The 20714-nt window shown below is 23.9% G+C and overlaps 6 protein-coding genes across 10 annotated transcripts in view; 4 read left to right on the top strand and 2 right to left on the bottom strand.

Annotated features, from left to right (window-relative positions):
* The window catches only part of LOC141529645 (uncharacterized), a 3620-nt gene extending 2918 nt beyond the window's left edge, over positions 1 to 702 (top strand). Inside the window, exons 9-11 of the mRNA XM_074246284.1 lie at positions 67 to 213; positions 289 to 394; positions 494 to 702. Of these exons, the coding sequence (XP_074102385.1) occupies positions 67 to 213; positions 289 to 394; positions 494 to 636 (396 nt within the window). The 3' untranslated portion in view covers positions 637 to 702. The remainder of the gene's footprint in view (positions 1 to 66; positions 214 to 288; positions 395 to 493) is intronic.
* A 140-nt stretch (positions 703 to 842) lies between these two features.
* On the bottom strand, positions 843 to 4572 carry LOC141529646 (uncharacterized). 5 transcript variants are annotated; one of them, XM_074246285.1, is made up of 7 exons: positions 4043 to 4572; positions 3543 to 3797; positions 2686 to 2820; positions 2515 to 2611; positions 2259 to 2409; positions 2058 to 2189; positions 843 to 1961 (listed from the first exon to the last, which is right to left on the bottom strand). In XM_074246285.1, the coding sequence occupies exons 2-7, from the start codon at positions 3791 to 3793 to the stop codon at positions 1678 to 1680; spliced, it is 1050 nt and encodes a 349-aa protein (XP_074102386.1). In that variant the 5' UTR covers positions 3794 to 3797; positions 4043 to 4572; the 3' UTR covers positions 843 to 1677. The 5 variants fall into 5 exon arrangements, with proteins under 5 accessions (XP_074102386.1, XP_074102387.1, XP_074102388.1 ...); XM_074246286.1 differs by having other exon boundaries at positions 3543 to 3780; positions 4043 to 4570; XM_074246287.1 differs by having other exon boundaries at positions 3543 to 3771; positions 4043 to 4570.
* An 845-nt stretch (positions 4573 to 5417) lies between these two features.
* Positions 5418 to 10944, bottom strand: Mys (position-specific antigen beta subunit myospheroid). The gene is given in 10 exon segments (XM_074246393.1): positions 5418 to 6895; positions 7002 to 7096; positions 7099 to 7174; positions 7176 to 7502; positions 7581 to 7781; positions 7919 to 8157; positions 8160 to 9492; positions 9583 to 9758; positions 10598 to 10649; positions 10762 to 10944. Coding segments are annotated over 10 exon segments (2568 nt in total). The 5' UTR covers positions 10765 to 10944; the 3' UTR covers positions 5418 to 6829.
* Positions 10945 to 11447: 503 nt separating this feature from the next.
* On the top strand, positions 11448 to 13580 carry LOC141529677 (death-associated protein 1). Its single transcript, XM_074246334.1, has 5 exons — positions 11448 to 11584; positions 11829 to 11909; positions 12004 to 12061; positions 12263 to 12362; positions 12459 to 13580. The coding sequence occupies exons 3-5, from the start codon at positions 12013 to 12015 to the stop codon at positions 12616 to 12618; spliced, it is 309 nt and encodes a 102-aa protein (XP_074102435.1). The 5' UTR covers positions 11448 to 11584; positions 11829 to 11909; positions 12004 to 12012; the 3' UTR covers positions 12619 to 13580.
* On the top strand, positions 13405 to 18404 carry LOC141529860 (uncharacterized). Its single transcript, XM_074246577.1, is given in 16 exon segments — positions 13405 to 13499; positions 13787 to 13870; positions 14117 to 14148; positions 14151 to 14186; positions 14189 to 14335; positions 14440 to 14570; positions 14635 to 14803; positions 14806 to 14949; positions 15116 to 15163; positions 15166 to 15307; positions 15388 to 15528; positions 15606 to 15709; positions 15712 to 15784; positions 15879 to 16077; positions 16443 to 17128; positions 18217 to 18404. Coding segments are annotated over 16 exon segments (2250 nt in total). The 3' UTR covers positions 18236 to 18404.
* LOC141529676 (uncharacterized) lies at positions 18145 to 19853 on the top strand. Its single transcript, XM_074246333.1, has 6 exons — positions 18145 to 18161; positions 18413 to 18522; positions 18585 to 18819; positions 18892 to 19020; positions 19082 to 19216; positions 19293 to 19853. Exons 2-6 carry the CDS (start codon positions 18421 to 18423, stop codon positions 19445 to 19447), a joined length of 756 nt encoding a protein of 251 aa, XP_074102434.1. The 5' UTR covers positions 18145 to 18161; positions 18413 to 18420; the 3' UTR covers positions 19448 to 19853.
* Positions 19854 to 20714: the final 861 nt, after the last annotated feature.

Below are 20714 nucleotides of genomic sequence, written 5' to 3'. Positions count from 1 at the left end.
ACTTTTTTTGCTATTACTTTATTCATAATTATAATATTTCATATCAAATTTTTTTTTTCTTTTTAGGTTAAATTTTTTAGTGAATCGTATTGTAAAGTATACGATTCCAAAAAAATAATTTACCTCACGAGCGAATCTGAAAATATTATTGATAAATTAGATCAAGACAGTGTTTATGTAATTGGAGGTTTAGTCGATCACAATGGCCATAAAGTAAAAAATTTATTTAATTATATTGTCACAAAATATCATTACTTTTCCTAATTTTGTATTTATTTTTTGTTTTAGGGCCTGTGCCATAAACTTGCCATTCAAGCCGGTGTACAACATGCTCGATTACCGTTAGATAAATTTTTAAATATGAAAACACGAAAAGTTTTAGCAGTTAATCATGGTAAATAGATCATCTAATTGTTTGTTTAAATTTAATGTTATCATTACTGTTATTTATGGTTCTTGTTTTTATTTTTTTTTTTTTTTTTTTTTTTTTTAGTTTTTGAAATAATGTTGAGAATAAGTGAAGGAAAAACATGGCAAGATGCATTTGTTGAAGTTCTTCCTCTTCGAAAAAATGCAAAACTAGTTGCGCAAATGGACAAAGATGAGATTGATTCATCGATTGAAATTAATGATTAAAATTTTCTACGGTACATTGTTACATGTGGTAAACTATGTATATAATAAAAAAAAATTTGAAATATACCAATTTCTTTATTTTATGAAATACGATTACACATTACGCACGTATATATACATATTTTATTTGCATTTCAGTTTTTGTAATCAAATGAAGCGAAAAAAAAATTTACTACGATATTAATAATTAATTAAGACTATTCGTGTCGTAAAATTTTACTTATAGGCCATTTTTACTATAATACTATCATTTATAAATTCCGAATATCAATCGTACGATTGTTTACATTATTAAATAAATATTAATTTCTTGAAATTCAAAACTCATCATCATATTGTTTGAATTACTTTAAAAAACAAAGTAACACACTTATCTAACAAAATGAATTGATTATTTCATTCTATATTTGATGGTATTTTTATATTCTAACTGGTTAGAAAATTGTTTTGCTTAGCATTCTATATAAATGAGAGTTTCTTAGTGTGAAAAAAAAAATTGTATTTTTTTTATAATTTCTTCTTAAAAGATAACGCAATTTTTTTATTGTGTATAATAAATATGTACAGTAATTAATACATTATGCTATGAACTTTAATTTTGTTGCTAACAGATTTATATAAATAAAACATTAATGGCAATTTCCAGCTCTTTTCTAAATATATTTTAAATATTTAATTGGTTTATACTTATATTTTACAGCACCTCATTATTATTGATATTATAAATAAAGTCACAAATCTACGCATCAATTTACTGTTAAAAATAATATATATATATATATATATATATATATATATATATATATATATATATATATATATATATATATATATATATATATATATATTTCTATATGTATACAATAGTGGCCATTAAGTCGATTCTGCTTCGTTTTATTCATTAAGAAAAACATCGAAAAACCTACTCAAATTACCGACCACGATTTTTGTATATTATAAATAATTTAAGTACCGTCAGTCATTATTTTTTTTTTTTACAACACACAATATTTTTTTTCTTATATATATAATTTAAAAAATTTAAACATTGCCAGTATTATTTATTTCATGACTATCGATAACTTCAAACTCGCTTTCATCACTAACTTCATCACTATTACTAGATAAATTTTTGGATTCAAGTTCAAGTTCTTCGTCATCCTCCGACGAAGATCCTTTTTCAAAGTGTCGACTTTGAATTTTTAATCCATCTACGTAAGTTTCACCGCCACTCAACTCTAATTCCGAAAGCTCAAGTCCATCGGTGCTGCCATCTTCATGAGACGGCATTTTTAATCCAATAAGTTCATTGTCATTGAACGGATCTGTAAATGAATAATATAAAACATTAATTAGATAATTTAATAAATAGATTATTTTTATAATTATAAGATTATCTGAATGAACAAATTTTTACAGACCTATCGGATTATCTGATGATGCTCCACTGGGTGGCGTGGGAGAATGATCACCAGTTTCTCCCGCTCTATTCAAAAGTTGTAAATTATCTTCCGTAACAACCGGCAAAAACTCATCTATTTCACTTTCCCATTCTGTTGTATTTTTAAGATATAAAAGTAACATTAAATTATTTATTACTACATAAATATTATAAATAATACCTTTTTGTGAAAACATTTTTTTTGGTATTTTTACAAATAAAGCGGGTCCCAATAGAATGCTCATACAAATCATATAAAACATAACAACTCCATTAACAGCACCGCCTATTAACCACAGTATAATAGATGCAATACAAACTCCAATGCAAAACTATTCATTTAAAAAAAAAAAAAAAAAAAAAAAAAATTAATTCAATATTGGATATTATTGTGTCGATAGTGAATCAAGAAATTAATAAGAAAATAAAATATATACCCCTCCTGGTTGATTTTTTCTCAGTAACATCAACATTTCAAATCCTGATTTAACTTTGCTAATTATTTTTCCAATACATTCTGCCCGCTGCGTTGGTCTGTGAATGAATTAAATTATTTATTAATAAATATTTAATATTTCATTAAATCAATTAATATATGGCACACATACATTGTAGAATTAGATAGTGATTTATTTAACTGATCTTTTTCTACTTGTGCTTCCAGAGTGCTATAGCTGAGGACGACAACCAATGCAACACTGCTGGCTGCTGCAAAGCCACGAATTTCCAACACTACAATGCCCCTGTAAAAAAAATAAATTTTTAAAAATAAAACAAAGAGATTGTTAATATATTGCTTTTGTTCATTTAAAGTTTACTAATTTAGATTTAGAGTTTTTTATTCTATTTTTAAAATAATGATAATACTGGTTGTTTACTATTTGATCAGGTGGTAAAAACAAAATATTTCACAACATTGTGTAAAATTGTAAAATAACATAAATACACTAATTTACATACGTCTTAACAAATATTGATGATAATTAAATTGTTAATTAATTAACGATGCATAAAATATCATTCTCGCAAAGTATTATAGATATTTTAATACGTATTCTGTATCCATTCATAAATAACTGTATATATATATATATATATATATATATATATATATATATATATATATACTGTGTACAAATAATCTACTTATAACTGCATAAAAGTATTATCTTCAATTATTAAAATTTTGAACAATTTAATTATAATATTAGAAAAGTGTATCCAACGTATAGCATAATAACATAAAAAATAATAAATATATGTACTCTAGGTTTAAGCGTTTAATATTATGGACAATGACTTACAATTTACGTATTATTAATTGATTATGCACTTCAGAATATATGTATATACTTATAAATGTTTTATTTTCACCATTGATAACGATTATGATGATGATGATGATGACGATAACAACAATAAAATTAAATGTTTAATCATGAAAATAAATTTTTAAAAAACTTACCAAAATAGTATATTAAAAACAGCAACAACAGCTATGCTATTGTAAGAATTTTCCCACAATAATATACTTTCAATAATACTAAAAATTTTTTTTGAAGTTTCTAAATCATGGGAGGTTGAATTTTTCTTTCGACATTGCTGGTGATTATCAGGACTATCCAAGGATTTTTCGTCACCCATAAAATTTTTAACCTCAGGCAGTTGTTTGATCCACTTGAAACACGACCCTACTGTTTTTACTAATTTTTCCATAATTCTATTGGTTTATTTATATATATATATATATATATATATATATATATATATATATATATATATATATATATATATATATATATATATTATATGCACAAGTAAGCAAACAATTATTTAAATTAATTATTTTGGAATTAAGTTAATAAAACAAAGACGATTCACATTAAATGTACAATGTAAGTATGCTACAATATTATTGTCGCCCCGATGGGCAGCACGTTATATTGCTGAAAAATTAACATTTACCCTTTTAGCTATTTTTTTCGCTGAATAAACTTAATTTTTGCAATTTCTCGTCACCTATTACTGGGTTATATTATTTGTTATTTTGTGAAGCTAGGTGAACAGCACCCTTGTTCAACAAAGACTAACAGATCACTCTGACTCTCTATTTTAATTATTTATAAGTACTCTTACTAAGCTTACTTAAATATGCAAACTAATTATTATTTTTGTCTTGTTGTTTAATAAATGAAAAATAATATTTTATCACTCAATCCCTTTGTAATATAGTCAAGTTTATGTTCTATTTTCACTGAACTAGAGTTAAAAATATTCTTCTTTGTCTGTCTAGATATTAAAACGTTAGTCACACACGAAAAGTTTGTCAATTTAGTTTATCCAAAAAAATAAAAGTATTTATCATCAACGGAATTGAGATTTACATAAACTGCGTAAATAATGGACTATTTTTATATGTGATGTGTGATATGGCTGTGGCTGTACCATGTGTTTACCCCACTACTGTTACTGCTACCACTGAGAATGACCGAATAGAAAAGAAAGGAAACAAGGACTGTATGCTTGTTTGCAACTCATATGCATGCTCGTTCCATCTGCCTTTACTTCGTCAAGTCTACAGTGTGTGCACACTAGTATATAAATATATATGTTTATATTTTCAACGTCACTGTGTCGTCACTCTCTCATTATTATAATTATTATTATCTTGCCACTGTATTAGTAATAGTCACTATCCATATTTTTGCTACTATACTCTATCTATAGTGAGATAGTAACTTTAATCATTTTCAACCCCATTAGCCCATTACATTACACTTTTTTAATATATATGTTGACATTATGTGTTTATTCAAAATAATAATCCTCTCATTTATTTCAATATTTACATTTCGAAAAAAAAAAAAAACAAGTCTAAAAAATAATATTAAAGAAAATACTAAATGTCATATATTTTTTTATAGGATATACTTCTGCGTATAGATGTATATCTTTAATTAAAATAACCAAGACATAAGTAAATAATGATGCATTGTAATCCAGATAATTTGTCCGAATAATATATATATATATATATATATATATATATATATATATATATATTATAAGTTTATCAACTGGTCATACAACTAAACATTTGATCCGGCGATCGATTACATTTTGTCACAATGCAGCAACTTATTTGGCTATTGCTCCAATTTTAAGCATTAAGTAACCTTAATGTCCTTTCATTTTGTTTTACCTTGACCCCAAAACTCTATCTCTGCTTGTTTTTTTTTTTTTCTCTGATGTTTCATTTTTAATTAATCAACATTACATGTTAAAAATACATATTATTTATACTTATTTAATTAGTGGATTTAATTATAAAAACTAAATATTACATAAAACATTTATTTATTACACATTTTTAAAATACACTCACTTTTATATATTTTAGATAATTCTTATTCAGTCATTTCGTACAATGTTTTTATTTTTGTTTTTTATTCTTGTTCTTTTAAATTAAAGAAAATTTTGTGGTATCCTAAATGGTTATTAAGTTGAATAAAAACCTTATCTTTTACCTCAATTGCTCCCAGAAATGATCATCAAATAAATAAAATAAATAAAAAGAAAAAAAAAATAACAATGTATATATATATATATATATATTTTTTTTTTTTTTTTCCACTTTACACCTTTATTTCCATTTATTTAAATGAGTGAAATAAAATTAATTTATATATAGATATTTATAATCTGTATTATTAAAAGAGTGGTTATCGATATGTCGGCACCGAGAATTACGTTATTGTTCATATACTATATACTTATAAACTTTTATAAAAAAAAAAACAAAATTTTTGTTCGCTAGAAGATTATCATCATTTTATAAATATTTGAAATAGTAAAATAAACATAATAGTGATCTTAAAATTAATTATTCAATTAATATAAGATATATAAAAATAAATTAAAAAAAAAAAAAAAATGCAATCAACTATGGCAATTCAACATGCAATTGTGTACATAATTTTCTAGTGTTACATATCCTTGTAGATAATTATTTTTTCACATAATTATTGTTAGTTTAACTTAAAAAAAGATAATTAAGTAATAGAATTATTTAAATTAATTTAAAAAAAAAAAGTCGATAAAAGTCACTTTGGCCTTGTTATAAAAATTTTTGTTATACAGGAATTTCAATTAAAGCAATTTAATTTAAAAAAAAATAACTTATTGTAATGTTATTTATTTCTAAAGATAAAAATGATTTTTTTTTCTAAGTTATTAAATTGCATTAATATTTTAGATTATTACAATATCATTAATAAATTTATCATTTTATGTGTATACATATTTATATAGTTGTATAGAAAAGGCACTTTAATACTAATAATAAAATAACGTTTCAAAATAATTTAATGTGGGGATATTTAATTAAATAATCATTGATTATGATTGTTTTTTAAAAAACTGTTAAAAACAAAAAGAAGATAAAAAAATATAAATAATATCAGTAAAAATAAATAGAAAGAGAAAAATTTTACTGAACATTCTCTTTACATTTTGTCATTATTGACATCACTTTCATCGTAGTTAATTAAACTAGTAAATTTTATATGGCAGTATACGAAGAATAATAAAAGTATCAAAATTTTAAATATTTACCAATTTTTATACCATTATTATCATTATAATAATATAAATAATGAATAATTTGCTATCAACTATTCCTACAAAATATGGAAGATACAAATTTTGTTAGAGTTATAAATGGAAAAAGTTGACCACCATTAAACGAGTTATCTACTTGCCAGCATAAGTAGGATTTTTAAATGTTGACGTTGCTTGTTTATAAATAGGATTCTCACCCTGTATAAAAAATAAAACAAAAAAGATTATATAGATATAAAATATGTATATAATGGGATAATTTTAATGTAATAAAGATTAAAAATAAAAATAAAAAGTAAATTACCGTATCCCATTTAGCCATCATTCGTTCTTTTTCAAATTTGGCAAACTCTCTTCGATCGTGAATTGTTGTCAAAAGTTTCCACAGTAATAAAATGCTAATCCAATAAGAACAATAGCTGCTATTACTCCAAGCACTATCCCAAGTACGTATACCGGAGAAGGACACTTCTCGTTCAGCCTGTGCTTTTACTTTAAGACAATTTTGTCCATCATAAAAGTATACAAAATTGTATTTACAATCGTATTCATCAGTACCATAACACGGTACTTCATCATTATCAACATCAACAATTACAGCTTCAACAGGCTCAGGTACAAATTCTGTGCAAATTTTAGCACACTCTTGTTCTGTTAAATTTCCAGTTTTGTACATTTGACACTGCACACAAGGCTTTAACTCTTCACATCGGCTGGGACAAGTTGGGCATTTGTTACAGTGCTTACCGGAATAACGTATGTTACCTTCTTCATGGCAAACACATTCACCACAAATGCAATCACCCTATAAAGTATATAAAGAAGACATTAAAATAATAAATAAATACATTTTTAATGATGATTATAGTTAAATAATACTTACATGTCCAGAACATAAAAGGCCGTTGATAGTACCTGGAGCAATACAAGTATCATTTGAGGATCGACATTTACAGCTAGGACCAATCCAACCAGCATTACAAACACATTGTCCACATTGACATGTACCATGATTTGAACAAAGATGTCCTTCATCGCGATCACATGAAAAATTATCACACTCGCAAAAATGACCAGAAATAATCTAAAAAAAAAAAAAATAAATTAATTGTTTAACATTGATAATATTTGAAGAAGAAGAAGAAGAAGAAGAAGAAGAAGAAGAAGAAGAAGAAGAAGAAGAAGAAGAAAAAAAAAGTAAATAAATAAAAAATAAAATACCTCTTCAGGATTTTCACGCTCCTCACATTCACATTGACCGCAAGCACATGTTCCACGACCGGAACAATCAACCAATGAAGTATTATCCGGTCGACAGGATTGGAAATTACGATCAAATCCAGTTATTTCCTGATGTGAACTGCATTCACAATGTTTACCAAAGAATCCATCATAACATTCACAAACTCCGCATTTTAATGTACCAACACCATTACATTCAGATGATTTAGGTTCATACATTGGCCCTCATGTTCACATTCACAATCACAAAGCATTTCTAAATTAACTGTCAACGTTTCATTTATTCCAACAGGATATATATCAAATTTTTGTTTCCATTCAGATCGATTTGTTGGGCAACTAGTTACCTCTATTTCCGCAATAAATTCAACTTTAGTACCAACTTTTAATCCATCACATTTAGATGTTTCTATTGGTGGTCCGTCATTTAAACAACTTGAAAGATAACGTACTTTAATAACACTACTAGCAGTATCTTTCATTTCAACAGAGCTTGATATTTTATCATATTGTTCTCTAATTAATTCAACAATATTACTTGAATCATTTGATAATTTACCAGCAAATGAACCCTCAACGTGTTTAGTTAATCTTTTATAAACACTTATTTGTTCTTCTTCGGTTACTGCCCAAATAATATTAATAGCATTTTGTTTAACTTTTAAATTTATTTGTGATATACTTGGATAATCTTGTATTGAAGAATGAGTATAAAGACCAGTATTATCAAGATGACAATAACCGTCATTTGGTCTTATTATTCCTCCCAATTTACCATCACCAGCATAATGAAAGCCAGCGTCTGTTGAAAATACTAATAATCTTCGAGCTTTTTCACGCCAACCAATTTCATTTCTACATACAATAGCCTGCATAATTGCGTCAAAACCACCCTCTGGTGCATCTAAATTACCAGATACTGATGCATTACTTACTAAACTAGCAAATGCACTGGTATCTGTTGATAATCTCATAACATTTTTGTAACCATAAGGTGCTGCACATCCGTCACAAGGCTCAATAAGAGCTTTAGGCATTGTACTAACATATGGCATTACAACTTTATCAACAAAACTACCAAATCCCAAACGAAAATTACTTGTTATTTTACTCATACTTTCAACAAGAAGTTGTCCTAAATCTGATAACTTTTGTTTATCATCTTCCATAGACTTACTTAAATCCATAAGATAGTAAAGATCTACCGGATAATCCTCAGCCTGTGAATAAGCAAATGACATTCTGTGTGCTTCATTTATTCTAAGTTTTAAATTAACTTCTTGAGGCCATATCTGAACTGCTTCCTGTCTACTTGAGCTACTACTGCTCCAAGATGAAGAAGAAAAAGAAGAAGAAGAACTAGATGATGATGATGATGATGATCCAACAAATCCAGAAGAGCCTTCACCTCCGGCAATATATCCACCTTTTGTTAAATTACGATGTCTTACCATACTAAATACATTGTCAGGATTCCATGTAAATTCTTCTGGACAAGTTGCAAATATTTTAGTATTTATATTTGGTAAAAAGCAACGTTTTTCATTGAATTTCTGTTTAGATAATAAAAACAAACAAATAATTTAAATAAAAAATACTTTTTTTTTTCCATCCTGTAAAATTATATGTATGACAATACTCACTGGAGCTGCACACCAAGCACAATGTGGCGTTTGTATGCATTCATGACAAGTTTGTTTACTGATACATGGATTCATTCCTGTCAATCTTTCAGGCGGAGGAAAAGTAGCTGTTACTCCAGTAATACATATCGTCAAGTATGCACCAATTAATATCTTATATATTGTATCCATAATTACTGTAACAAAATTTTCAATAATTTAAATATATAATATAGTAAAATAAAATTAAAAATGGGACATCTAAGCGCGACATACTTATACATTTACTGAGTCAAATCTATTATTAAGACACTGAGTCAGTATACTTGGCAGGGCAGCAGTATAAATTTTAATACAGAGACACACACTAAATGATTTTATGATGATGCTTTCTTTTATTTTTATTTAACGTTTTCAAAATACTTGTAGTATTAACATCTATATTTATTATCATTAATAGATTTATTTTAATTATTTTAACATTATTATTGAGTTTTTCATTTTTAATAAAAAAAAAAGTTAAAATTCTGTATAAAATAATAATAATAAAAATAAAAATGTTTGTTTTTAGTTTGTTGAAGGTAAGTAGTGCATCACATAGCATTTATCAACACGGTGTTAAATTTCTGACACACACACCAAAAAAAAAAAAAAAAAAAAAAAAAAAAAAAAAAGTTAAATTAAAATGTGAGAAGTTTAGGTGCGGTTAAACCAGCTCTCCCACGCTTCCTTCCAACTGATTTTCCCCATATTACATTACTCAACACCCTCTCAGTAATCAAACGAATTACAACTATATAAATTAAAAACCCAGTCCTTTTATGGTATCGATGGTGATGATACCATCAAAGAGAGAAAATTAAAAAAAAAAAAAATAAATGAAACTCCCGTATAACTTGTGACACTAGTTGATATCTATTCCAAGTATTTTTGGTTTCAATGAATCGATTGTTGAGATTAATAATTGATAAAAAAAAAAAAAAATTATTTTTAGATATTTAATTTAATTAATTAAAAAAACTAACAAACGACTTACTTTTTAAATTAATAAAAATAATACTATATTCCGTATTGTTGTTGCGTTTATACTTAATAGAGCATTACAAATATATATATATATATATATATATATATATATATATATATATATATATATATATATATATATATCGTAATTTTTTTTCTTATTAACTGGATTACCATAAAAGGTAACCCGCCGAGGTAACAATTCCAAGGAATAACTAGCTTCCTATGCTTCTATCACATACGATCGCGGATCCACAGTAATCCACAGCTTTGATCACTCTTATGAACACTCATGAACTTTCAGATCAACTAAGATCAACAACTCCAGCCCAATCACATCCACCAGCCATAAGCCATCAACCAAGAACTAAGAACAACCAAACCAACCAACCAGTCGTTGCTTTACAATTCCTCTCTATTCTACAACTTTAAACTTCTCTTGCTCCTCTTTTCAATCTTTAAATATAATACTTTTTTCTCTATTTATTTTTTTTTTCTCTTCTTTTTTTATCTCCCTCTCTTTTTCTCTTGTGACAAGGGCAACAGCGTTCTTGACACTTTGTTTATATATCATATCTAGAGTAACTATATATATATATATATATATATATATGTAAACCTCAATATTCAATGCATCAAACACTTTTTCAAAGTACATACAGATGGCACTATAAGTTAATTCTTAAAAATTTTTTCTTTACGTATCTTTAAATATTTAATAAAGATTAATAAATAAATTAAGTAAATATAATTCATATTTACTTAAATTATTTTTATTTCATTGTATTGTATTGTATACTTTTAAAAATGAAGTAGTTTTATTGAAAAACATATGTAGAGTAATTAAAATATAGAGCGCTGGCGGTTGTCTTTTGAACGATATCAGCCGTGTTGGTAAAAAATATTATTATAACACTGCTAATTATTATACTACTATCAAAGAAGAAAACACAAAGGAAATACACAGTAAAAATATAAATTTTAAGTCTTTTTATATGTAAGTATTGTTGATTTGTAGTACTTTTATGCTTATTAATTATTGTATTTTTTTTTTTTTTTTTTTTTTTAATTAAAAACTTGTAAAATCGTGAAACTCAGAATTTTTATACTACGCCGATATAGACATGCATATATAGATATATAAGTATGCGCGTAACTTTATTCAATGTGTGCAAGTGTGTATGATGTGTAATATAGAGTCGTAGCAAGTCTAAGTATAAATACGTCGTACATTTTCGCAGTGCGTCATATTTATTCAAGATCCTCACAACAGTTGACAAAATTATTGTATACACATACTGTAATCTCAAGAGTATTTCAAAGTACGTATCTTATTAATTAAAACGTAACATATTGTTCCACTGTTCAGTTATTTATTATTTTATTTAAATACATTTTTTTCATCATTATTTACAGTAACTCACAATGTCAAGTCCAGACGAATGCAAATTGAAAGCCGGACATCCACCAGCAGGTTAGTAGAAAAATATTATTCCATTAAAAATAATAATAATAATAATACATATATAAGTTGGAACAAAGAACAACATTATATATAATAACTATATTTATGATTGAGTTTGAAGTTTTTTTTTTTTTTTTTTTTTTTTTTTTTTTTTTTTTTTTTTTTTTTTTTTAACTAATATTATTAATATTATTATTATTATTTTATTAGTAAAAGCCGGAGGTATGAGAATAACTCAGCACAAAATACCACGGGACGAACGTGAAGCTAAACCCAGTAAAGACTCTATTGAAAGTAAACCATCAAGCAGGTAATAAATAATTATTTGTTACTTAGGAACCATCGATATATTTATTTTGTATTATATTCTCTGATTATAATGATAATAATAATTATTGTTATTCAGTCCTCCTAAAACAATAATGATAAGCGGTGCTCCTGCAAAAGGTAACGCAGATTTTCCTCCAGAAGCTATTCAACATTTTCATGAAAAACCAACTCCAACTCATGAAGCCAGATCAGCTAATTCTTCTAGAGCCATTATTATTCAACAGCCAAGAAAGTAAATTATATATATTTAACTATAAAAATTGTTAAGTATAACAAAAGAAAAAAGTAAAAAGAAAAAGAAAAAAGAAACAGGTTTTGATAAAAAGTACGAAATCCATTTTATAAGGTGTTTTTGTAATAAGCGTCGTAATTCATAATGCATATTATATTAATGTATTATGACATATACTCTTATATTAAGGATCACTAGAGTTTATAGTGTTCATTTCGTTAAAAAATTGCAATTCAATTATCTACTCTTTTTTTATAATTACATTAGGAAGTAATACTTTTATTATTTTCATAATTTGAATTCCATGTTTTTATTACTATCATTATTATAGTGTTTTGATGAAATAATAATAAACACACTGTATATATATTTTTGAATAAGCTAGTAATAATAATAATAATAATAATAATAATAATAATAATAATAATAATAATAATAATAATAATAATTTTGGGACCATTTAATATGCATTAACTCAATTTTTTTTCTTTGTATTATTTCCATTATCTTTAATTATGATAACTGTTTTCATTTTTACATGAATTTTTATTCTGAATTAATCATCGTTATACATTTGTTTTTTGCGTTATTGATAAATATTATACGAAAAATTTATTTTATAATATAATAAATGTATATTTAAAAATGAATAATAATGACAGGTGATTGAAAAATGATTAATAAACAAATATGTTTTTTTTTTTCGTTTTTAATTGATTAATTAATTAATTAATAAGCAATAAATAAAAAAAAAAAAAAAAAAATTTAATAATATTGTATATAAAAGGAAATGACGACACAAACTACCGCGAGAATAATTGTATTGTTTTGCCTAGCAACCATAAATTTATCAAGTATAAACATAACAACGAAAGAGACTACCAAGTGAATGTGTCAAATGTTATGTATACCTGTATGTCTGTCAAAAATAACTAACCAATTAAATGTTGATTAATGGTCACTAAATATGTTAATATTATTAAAACATATTAATATATATCCTGAAAAAATAAATTGTTGGTGTTGGTGTTTTTGTGAAAAATAATTAACAGCTGTTAAGGCAGCAGGTCAACAGCCGGTACTTGGTCAATTATTATTTAAAATTTTTAAATTCTCTGAAACTTGATTTTGTATAATTACCAATTAATAATATCAAATAAGTAAGATGTCAGAAAAAAAAATAATGGCGAAAAATTATCCGAAATAGATAGTCATGTTACTAAGCATTACAATATTATAAAACGACTTGGAAAGGGGTAATTATAATTTTTTTTTTTTTTTTTAATTAAAACTAATATATAATATATAATCCATAAATAATGATTTTTTTTTTTTTTTTTTTGGTGCTTTTTATATATTTGTGTGTTTAAATATTTATATAGTGCTTGGAGATATAGATAAAACAACTATGTATTTTTGTATATATATATATATATATATATATATATATATAACATTAGTATAAAATTTTATAATTATTAGTATTATTATTGATGATGACAGGCTTATGGAATTGTCTGGAAAGCTGTTGATAAAAATCAAAGGACACAGTAGCTGTGAAAAAAATATTTGATGCTTTAGAAATCAAACAGATGCTCAACGAACATTTCGTGAAATAATGTTTCTTTTATCTTTTTCAAATCATGAAAATATTATTAAATTGATTGGACTTGAAAAAGCTAACAATGATCGTGATATTTACCTAGTTTTTGAATTCATGGGTATATTATTATTATTATTATTATTATTATTATTATTATTATTATTATTATTATTATTATAAATGTTTAAATTAAAATGATATAATGTTGTTAATTTTTAATAGAGACTGATTTACACAATGTTATCAAAAGAGGGAATATTTTGAAAGATATTCACAAAGTATTTATTATGTATCAATTATTTAAAGCTACTAAATATATTCACTCGGGTAATGTTATTCACAGAGATTTAAAAGTAAGTTATATTCATATAGGTATATTGTATTAAAATTGATTTATTTTTTTGTAAATATTTTTAGCCATCAAATATTCTTCTTAATGCTCAATGCCATTGTAAAATAGCAGACTTTGGGCTGGCTAGATCAGTCACGCAAATTGGTGAAGGAGACGGAGAAACTGGTAGTGATCCTACTTTAACGGATTATGTTGCAACAAGATGGTATCGAGCACCAGAAATATTGATAGCATCGAAAAATATACTAAGGGAATAGATATGTGGTCTTTGGGTTGTATTCTCGGTGAAATGTTACTTGAAAAGCCTCTTTTTCCCGGCTCTTCAACAATCAATCAAGTTGAAAGAATAATGGCAACTTTACCACCCCCTACACCAGAAGGTTGATCAATTATTTACCATTATTACTAATATTATTGTTATTATTATTATTATTATTATTATTGTTATTATTATTATTATTATTATTATTATTATTATTATTATTATTATTATTATTATTATTATTATTATTATATTAATTTTTTATTAATTTTTTTTTTTGATAGATATTATTTCTGTAAGCGCTGGATATGGATCAAATTTATTGGAAAAAGTTCTAATACATCACGACGTACATTACAGCAATTATTTATTGATGTACCAACAAAGGCACTTGATTTAATTGAAAAACTTATTGTATTTAATCCAAATAATCGATTAACTGCCGTTGAAGCGCTTGAACATCCATATGTTGCTGAGTAATAATAATGTTAATTAATATAAATTATTTAACTCTTTATTGATGATAATGTTATTATTATTATGTTAATTATTTAAGTTTTCATCATCGAGCTAATGAACCTGAGCGTGGTGCTAATGTAATACCTCCATTGCGTGATGACGTTCAATTGAGGGTTGAAGATTATCGAAATAAACTTTATGCTATGATGGATGAAAAAAATCGAAAGCATAAAAATATGTAAAAAGAAAAAAAATATTTATCGACTGTATTATATTTTTATATAATCATATATACTTTTATATTTTCTTATATAGGATAAAACAAAACTTTTTAACCAAGTGTAAGCCTAAAGTCAGACGGATTTCAGAGCATATTCGGAAAGATACAGGACAAGGTGACGCTGTTGCTAAAAAAATAATAAATTTTCTAATAATGATGTACGAAAAGAAAGAGAATTTAATGAATCTTTTAAGCAATCGTACAATTTTGGTTTGTTTTATTTTAAATAACAATAATAATAATAATAATAATAATAATAATAATAATAATAATAATAATAATGACAATGAAAATTAATTTTCAGAAAGTAAAAATATATCTCAGTACGCTCATAACTTAATAAATGGAAATTTAAATCGTAGAGTACCCCCTAATCAAACTAAAAGTTGTCAATGTTTTCATCATCATCGTCAACAGCAGCAGCAGCAACAACAACAACAACAACAACAACAACAACAATCATCTACAAAATCTCAACCTTCTGTGCAATTAGATCAAATGACAGTAGTAAGAAAATATTTTATTTATTTAACTTAATATATACAGCATCAAGGTGTATTTATTTGTAAATCACCTTTTGAAATTGTATCGTTACAGGCTACTTGCCATATGGAATATATTTAGGTATTGTAATAAATATTCCAACTACACAAAAACTCCATTTATTAATATATTTGTGCATGTTTTTATATTTTTAATTAAAAATAAATCGCGTATTATTATTATTATTATTATTATTATTATTATAATCATCAATACAACAATTATTTTCCGTTTATTAAATTTAAAATTTATCTATAAATTATAAAACATTAATATTGTGTGTATAATATTATACTTTTTTTTTTTTTTTTTTTTTTTTTTTTTTTTAGTCTGGAGTTAACAATAAATTAAATACAACAATATCTATAAATCAGCCGAAAAAATTATTACGTCGCAATGTAAAATATAATGGATCTATTGATAACAATAGTTACAAAAACAACAGTAACAAATATTCAGAAATAATAAAACAAGATAACGTTAAAACAAGATATTCATTAATTAAACGAGAAAATAATAATGAGGACAGTATGGTATTAAATAGTTGTAATTTTTTTAATAATTATCTTGTTGGAACACCAAACAATATAACTAAACATTTTGCAATGGGAAATAATAATGGAGAAAATGAATCTAATGTAATTGATAGAAATTCATCCCAAAGTCAAGTAATACAAAATTACTTGAATCAAACAATACCTTTTAGAACAACAACAATGACAAAAATTGAAATAAACAATCGGATAAAGGGAGATAGAAAAGTTAATAACATAATTAATAATAATCGGTGTAAAAATGATACTACTGTTAATCATCATATAATAAGTGGATATAAATTAACGCGCAGTCAAATTATTAAAAATAATCATCTTAAACATGGAATTGTTATTCAAAAAATTAATCAATCTAATATTAAAAATTTACGTTATAATAATGTAAACAACTATAATCAAAATCACGGTGTTATTACAGCTTCTGCGTACAGTGATTTATGTAACCGAACTGCTGTTGATGGGTAATTTTTTTATATTTATCCACCACCAATATTTATATTCATAATTATTATATTAGTAATAATAATTACCAAGATCGTAGAATATTATTTATTTAGAAATTTTTTTTTTTTTTTTTTTTTATAATTATTTGTAAATATATATTATATTGCTCACTCTGTGCATCAGTGTGTGTGTGTGTGTGTGTGTGCGTTAATAATTTTTATCAACTAAATAACTAATACCAATAATAATAATAATAATAATAATAATAATAATAATAATAATAATAATAAACTGCCAAATTTACAGTTATTCATTGTCTAAAATTTAAACAAATCTTTTAAAAATAATCATCACAATTATTTTGATTCTGATATAATATCTAAAATATATTATTATTGTCATTATTATATTGAAAATAATTTTTATAAACAAGTGATCGCATATTAGATTGTGTGCCATAGAATTATTTAATATAAATTTGTGCAATTAGACCACTTGACGATATTTGAGAATCATGCAGACTATATAGACATAATTTTTTAAATCTACACATTTCTATTAAATGTATACATATTTATATTTATTTATTACACTTGTCTATATGTACAACATTTTAATAAAACAAATATAATAAAATTTTTACAAGTAATTATATATATATATATATATATATATATATATAATAATTAATATAGTATCTTCCTAGATATAAGTAATATATATGTTACTCTTGCAATATGATTTTAATTTACTTATGTATGTATATATAATTATAATTATATATAGACACACAGTATATAGCTTTTGTTTAATCAATATATGTGTAATATAAATACTTAAAATGAAAAATCGGTGAAATAAACTGTCGCATATAAGGAATAATAATTTATAAATTAATGAGTTTTTAAAATGGTATTATTAACAACAAATTATATTGAAAAAGAGTGTGCTCGTACACAATATTTTAAATCATTAACAAAAGGAATATCGAAAAATAATTTACGTAAAATGACACATCTTTATATGAATGATAAATTTATTGATGCTATTGTAAGTTAATTAAATATCAAAGATTGCTTTATAAATAATTTTAAAATTATTTTAGGGAAATTTATCTGATTTGAAAAATTTACGAGTAATATACTTGCAAAATAATAGTATTTCAAAAATAGAAAATTTATTATTTACCACTAATCTAACTCATTTATATCTTCAACATAATAATATTTTTAAAATAGAAAATTTAAATAATTTATATTATTTAAAATGTTTATTTATTGGATACAATAATATTTGTGTAGTTGAAGAAATGGAAAATTTGGAAAATTTAGTTGAATTAGATATTGAAAATCAACGGCTTTTAACTGGAGAATCACTTATTTTTGATCCAAAAAGTTTAAAAACTTTATCGGTAAGTAGAAAATCCACCAATTGTTTATATAAATAATTATTTTATTTTATTTTATACTGTAGGGTAATTTGAAAATTTTAAACGTTACTGGAAATAATATATGTTACTTGAAGCCACTTAACTGTTTGTATAATTTAGAAATTTTAATAGCTAAAAATAATAATATAAGTGAAATAATTGATGTAATTGAAACAGTTAAAGTATTAAAATCACTAGTGGAACTACAATTGGAAAATAATCCTGTTATTTGTAAACTTAGATATCGAGAAAATGTTATTGCCAACAGCTGCTCGTTAAGTATATATACTAATTATTATTTTTTAAATTTATAAATTATATTTTTTACTTAATAAAAGTTAATAAAAATAGGAATATTGGATGGAAAATCGATATCTCAAATGAATAAATATTTTTTAAATAAATTAAAAAATAAAAAACAATCACAATTGGCACTAAGAAAAACACATAACAAAATCAGTTTAAGTGATGATATTAAAGGTATGTAATATAAATAAAATAACCTTTTTTGTTCATTTATTAATTAATCTACTTTAAATAGCTTCTTTAAATTTACCACCGGCGTTTGAACGATCAATATCAAGGGCAATACTTGAACCAGGCCCAAAACTATCGATCGGTGTTAATTCAGCTATATCAAATGATAAACTTGAAATATATCCATCATGGGCATCCAGTAAAATTATTATTATTATCATTATAATAATAATTATTATTATTATTTAAATATCATACATATATTTCTTCTACAGCCTCTGCGATTGCTGGAAAAAAAGACAACCATTTAACTCCAAGGCCTTTTTGGAAGTCAATCAATCCAAGACAGAAACATCAACAACAAAATCATCAAAAATTGTTACACATTCATTCTCAAGCTGTAATAATTCCATGTCTAAATAAAAAATAATTATATATTATCCTCAATAAAGGATTTTAATTTAATTAAGAAAGATTTACAACAAAAAAAAAAAAAAAAAAATTATCTACATCTTTAGTAAAATTGACACATGACATTATAAGTATATAAAATAAATAATATACAAATTTTTACAATTTAAATAAAGTGTTTATTGAGCAAAAATGCTCGTTGTTTCAATTATCGTCGTATTTATTTATATATATAAATTCACATTTTTTTTTTTTTTTTTTTTTTTTTATTATAATTGTCAAAGAAAACGCAGTTAAACAGGATGTATAACAATTTAATTATATAATATATCGTCATATATGTATGCATATTTTCAATTAAATTGATTAAATTTTTTTTTTTTTTTTTTTCATTAATTATTTTAATAAATCTCTTAACAATTCTATAATCAATGGGTGTTTTTTATATGAATTAGTTTTATTTTTTCTATTTAGCATCAATTTTACTTTAACATGTTATGTTAAATAAAGACAGTATATAATTGTTATGTTTAATTTGTTTTTCTTGATATAGAAATATTATTAAGCACTGCTAAAATATTAAAAAAATAATAATAATAATAATATAATTTTATGGTAAAAAAATATATATGTATTATAATACAAAACTGTTAATTATTTAAAAAAAAAAAAAAAAAAAAAAAAAAAAAAAAAGTGGAATGTTACAAATAACAATAAAAAAAATAAGGGTGAGATAATATGATAATAATATTGTGTACTGTTTTCGTACTTTGGAATAGAGATATTTACTTATATATAAATATAAATGTTAATTCCATCAATTTATAAATATATAATAATTAAAATAAATGATAAAATTGAAAGAAAATAAACAATGTTGTATTATTATTATTATTATTATTATTATTATTATTATTATTATTATTATTATTTGTGACAATAATTAAAAAAATGTTTTCAATAAAATAATTATTAGTGAGTATAAAGATGTTTAAAAAGCCACACTAATTATTAATAATAATAATAATAATAATAATAATAATAATAATAATAATAATAATAAATATACTCAATAAATGTGGGATATAAAAAATCTAATAGAAGATACAATAATTTTACAGTTTACTTAATTCAATTGTCTAATAACATGTAAAAGTACAAAACTAATTCATTACTTTATTGTTATTTTAATAAATTATAAAAGTATATTTAGATATAAGATTATTTTTTTTTCTCCCCAAATCGAAGAACGCAGATATGGTAAGACTTAATCCATTTATTTTATT

Source organism: Cotesia typhae, unplaced genomic scaffold (genome assembly GCF_013202065.1).
Source record: "Cotesia typhae breed Kobodo isofemale line unplaced genomic scaffold, CoteBio_Ctyphae contig_48, whole genome shotgun sequence".
Classification (NCBI taxonomy): Eukaryota; Metazoa; Arthropoda; class Insecta; order Hymenoptera; family Braconidae; genus Cotesia; species Cotesia typhae.
Note: the sequence above shows the minus strand (reverse complement) of the source record. Positions and strands in the feature narration are given on the sequence as shown.

Excerpts from the sequence above, each read along its gene's own strand:
- LOC141529676 (XM_074246333.1), top strand. The coding sequence starts at position 18,421 with ATGGAAAATTTGGAAAATTTAGTTGAATTAGATATTGAAAATCAACGG. Across the intron at positions 18,820-18,891 it reads TGCCAACAGCTGCTCGTTAA|GAATATTGGATGGAAAATCG; the intron begins GTATATATACTA and ends TAATAAAAATAG. Across the intron at positions 19,021-19,081 it reads TTTAAGTGATGATATTAAAG|CTTCTTTAAATTTACCACCG; the intron begins GTATGTAATATA and ends TACTTTAAATAG.
- LOC141529646 (XM_074246285.1), bottom strand. The coding sequence starts at position 3,793 with ATGGAAAAATTAGTAAAAACAGTAGGGTCGTGTTTCAAGTGGATCAAA. Across the intron at positions 2,410-2,514 it reads GAAAAAATCAACCAGGAGGG|TTTTGCATTGGAGTTTGTAT; the intron begins GTATATATTTTA and ends TTAAATGAATAG. Across the intron at positions 2,190-2,258 it reads AAAAATGTTTTCACAAAAAG|AATGGGAAAGTGAAATAGAT; the intron begins GTATTATTTATA and ends AAAATACAACAG.
- LOC141529677 (XM_074246334.1), top strand. The coding sequence starts at position 12,013 with ATGTCAAGTCCAGACGAATGCAAATTGAAAGCCGGACATCCACCAGCA. Across the intron at positions 12,062-12,262 it reads AGCCGGACATCCACCAGCAG|TAAAAGCCGGAGGTATGAGA; the intron begins GTTAGTAGAAAA and ends TTATTTTATTAG. Across the intron at positions 12,363-12,458 it reads GAAAGTAAACCATCAAGCAG|TCCTCCTAAAACAATAATGA; the intron begins GTAATAAATAAT and ends ATTGTTATTCAG.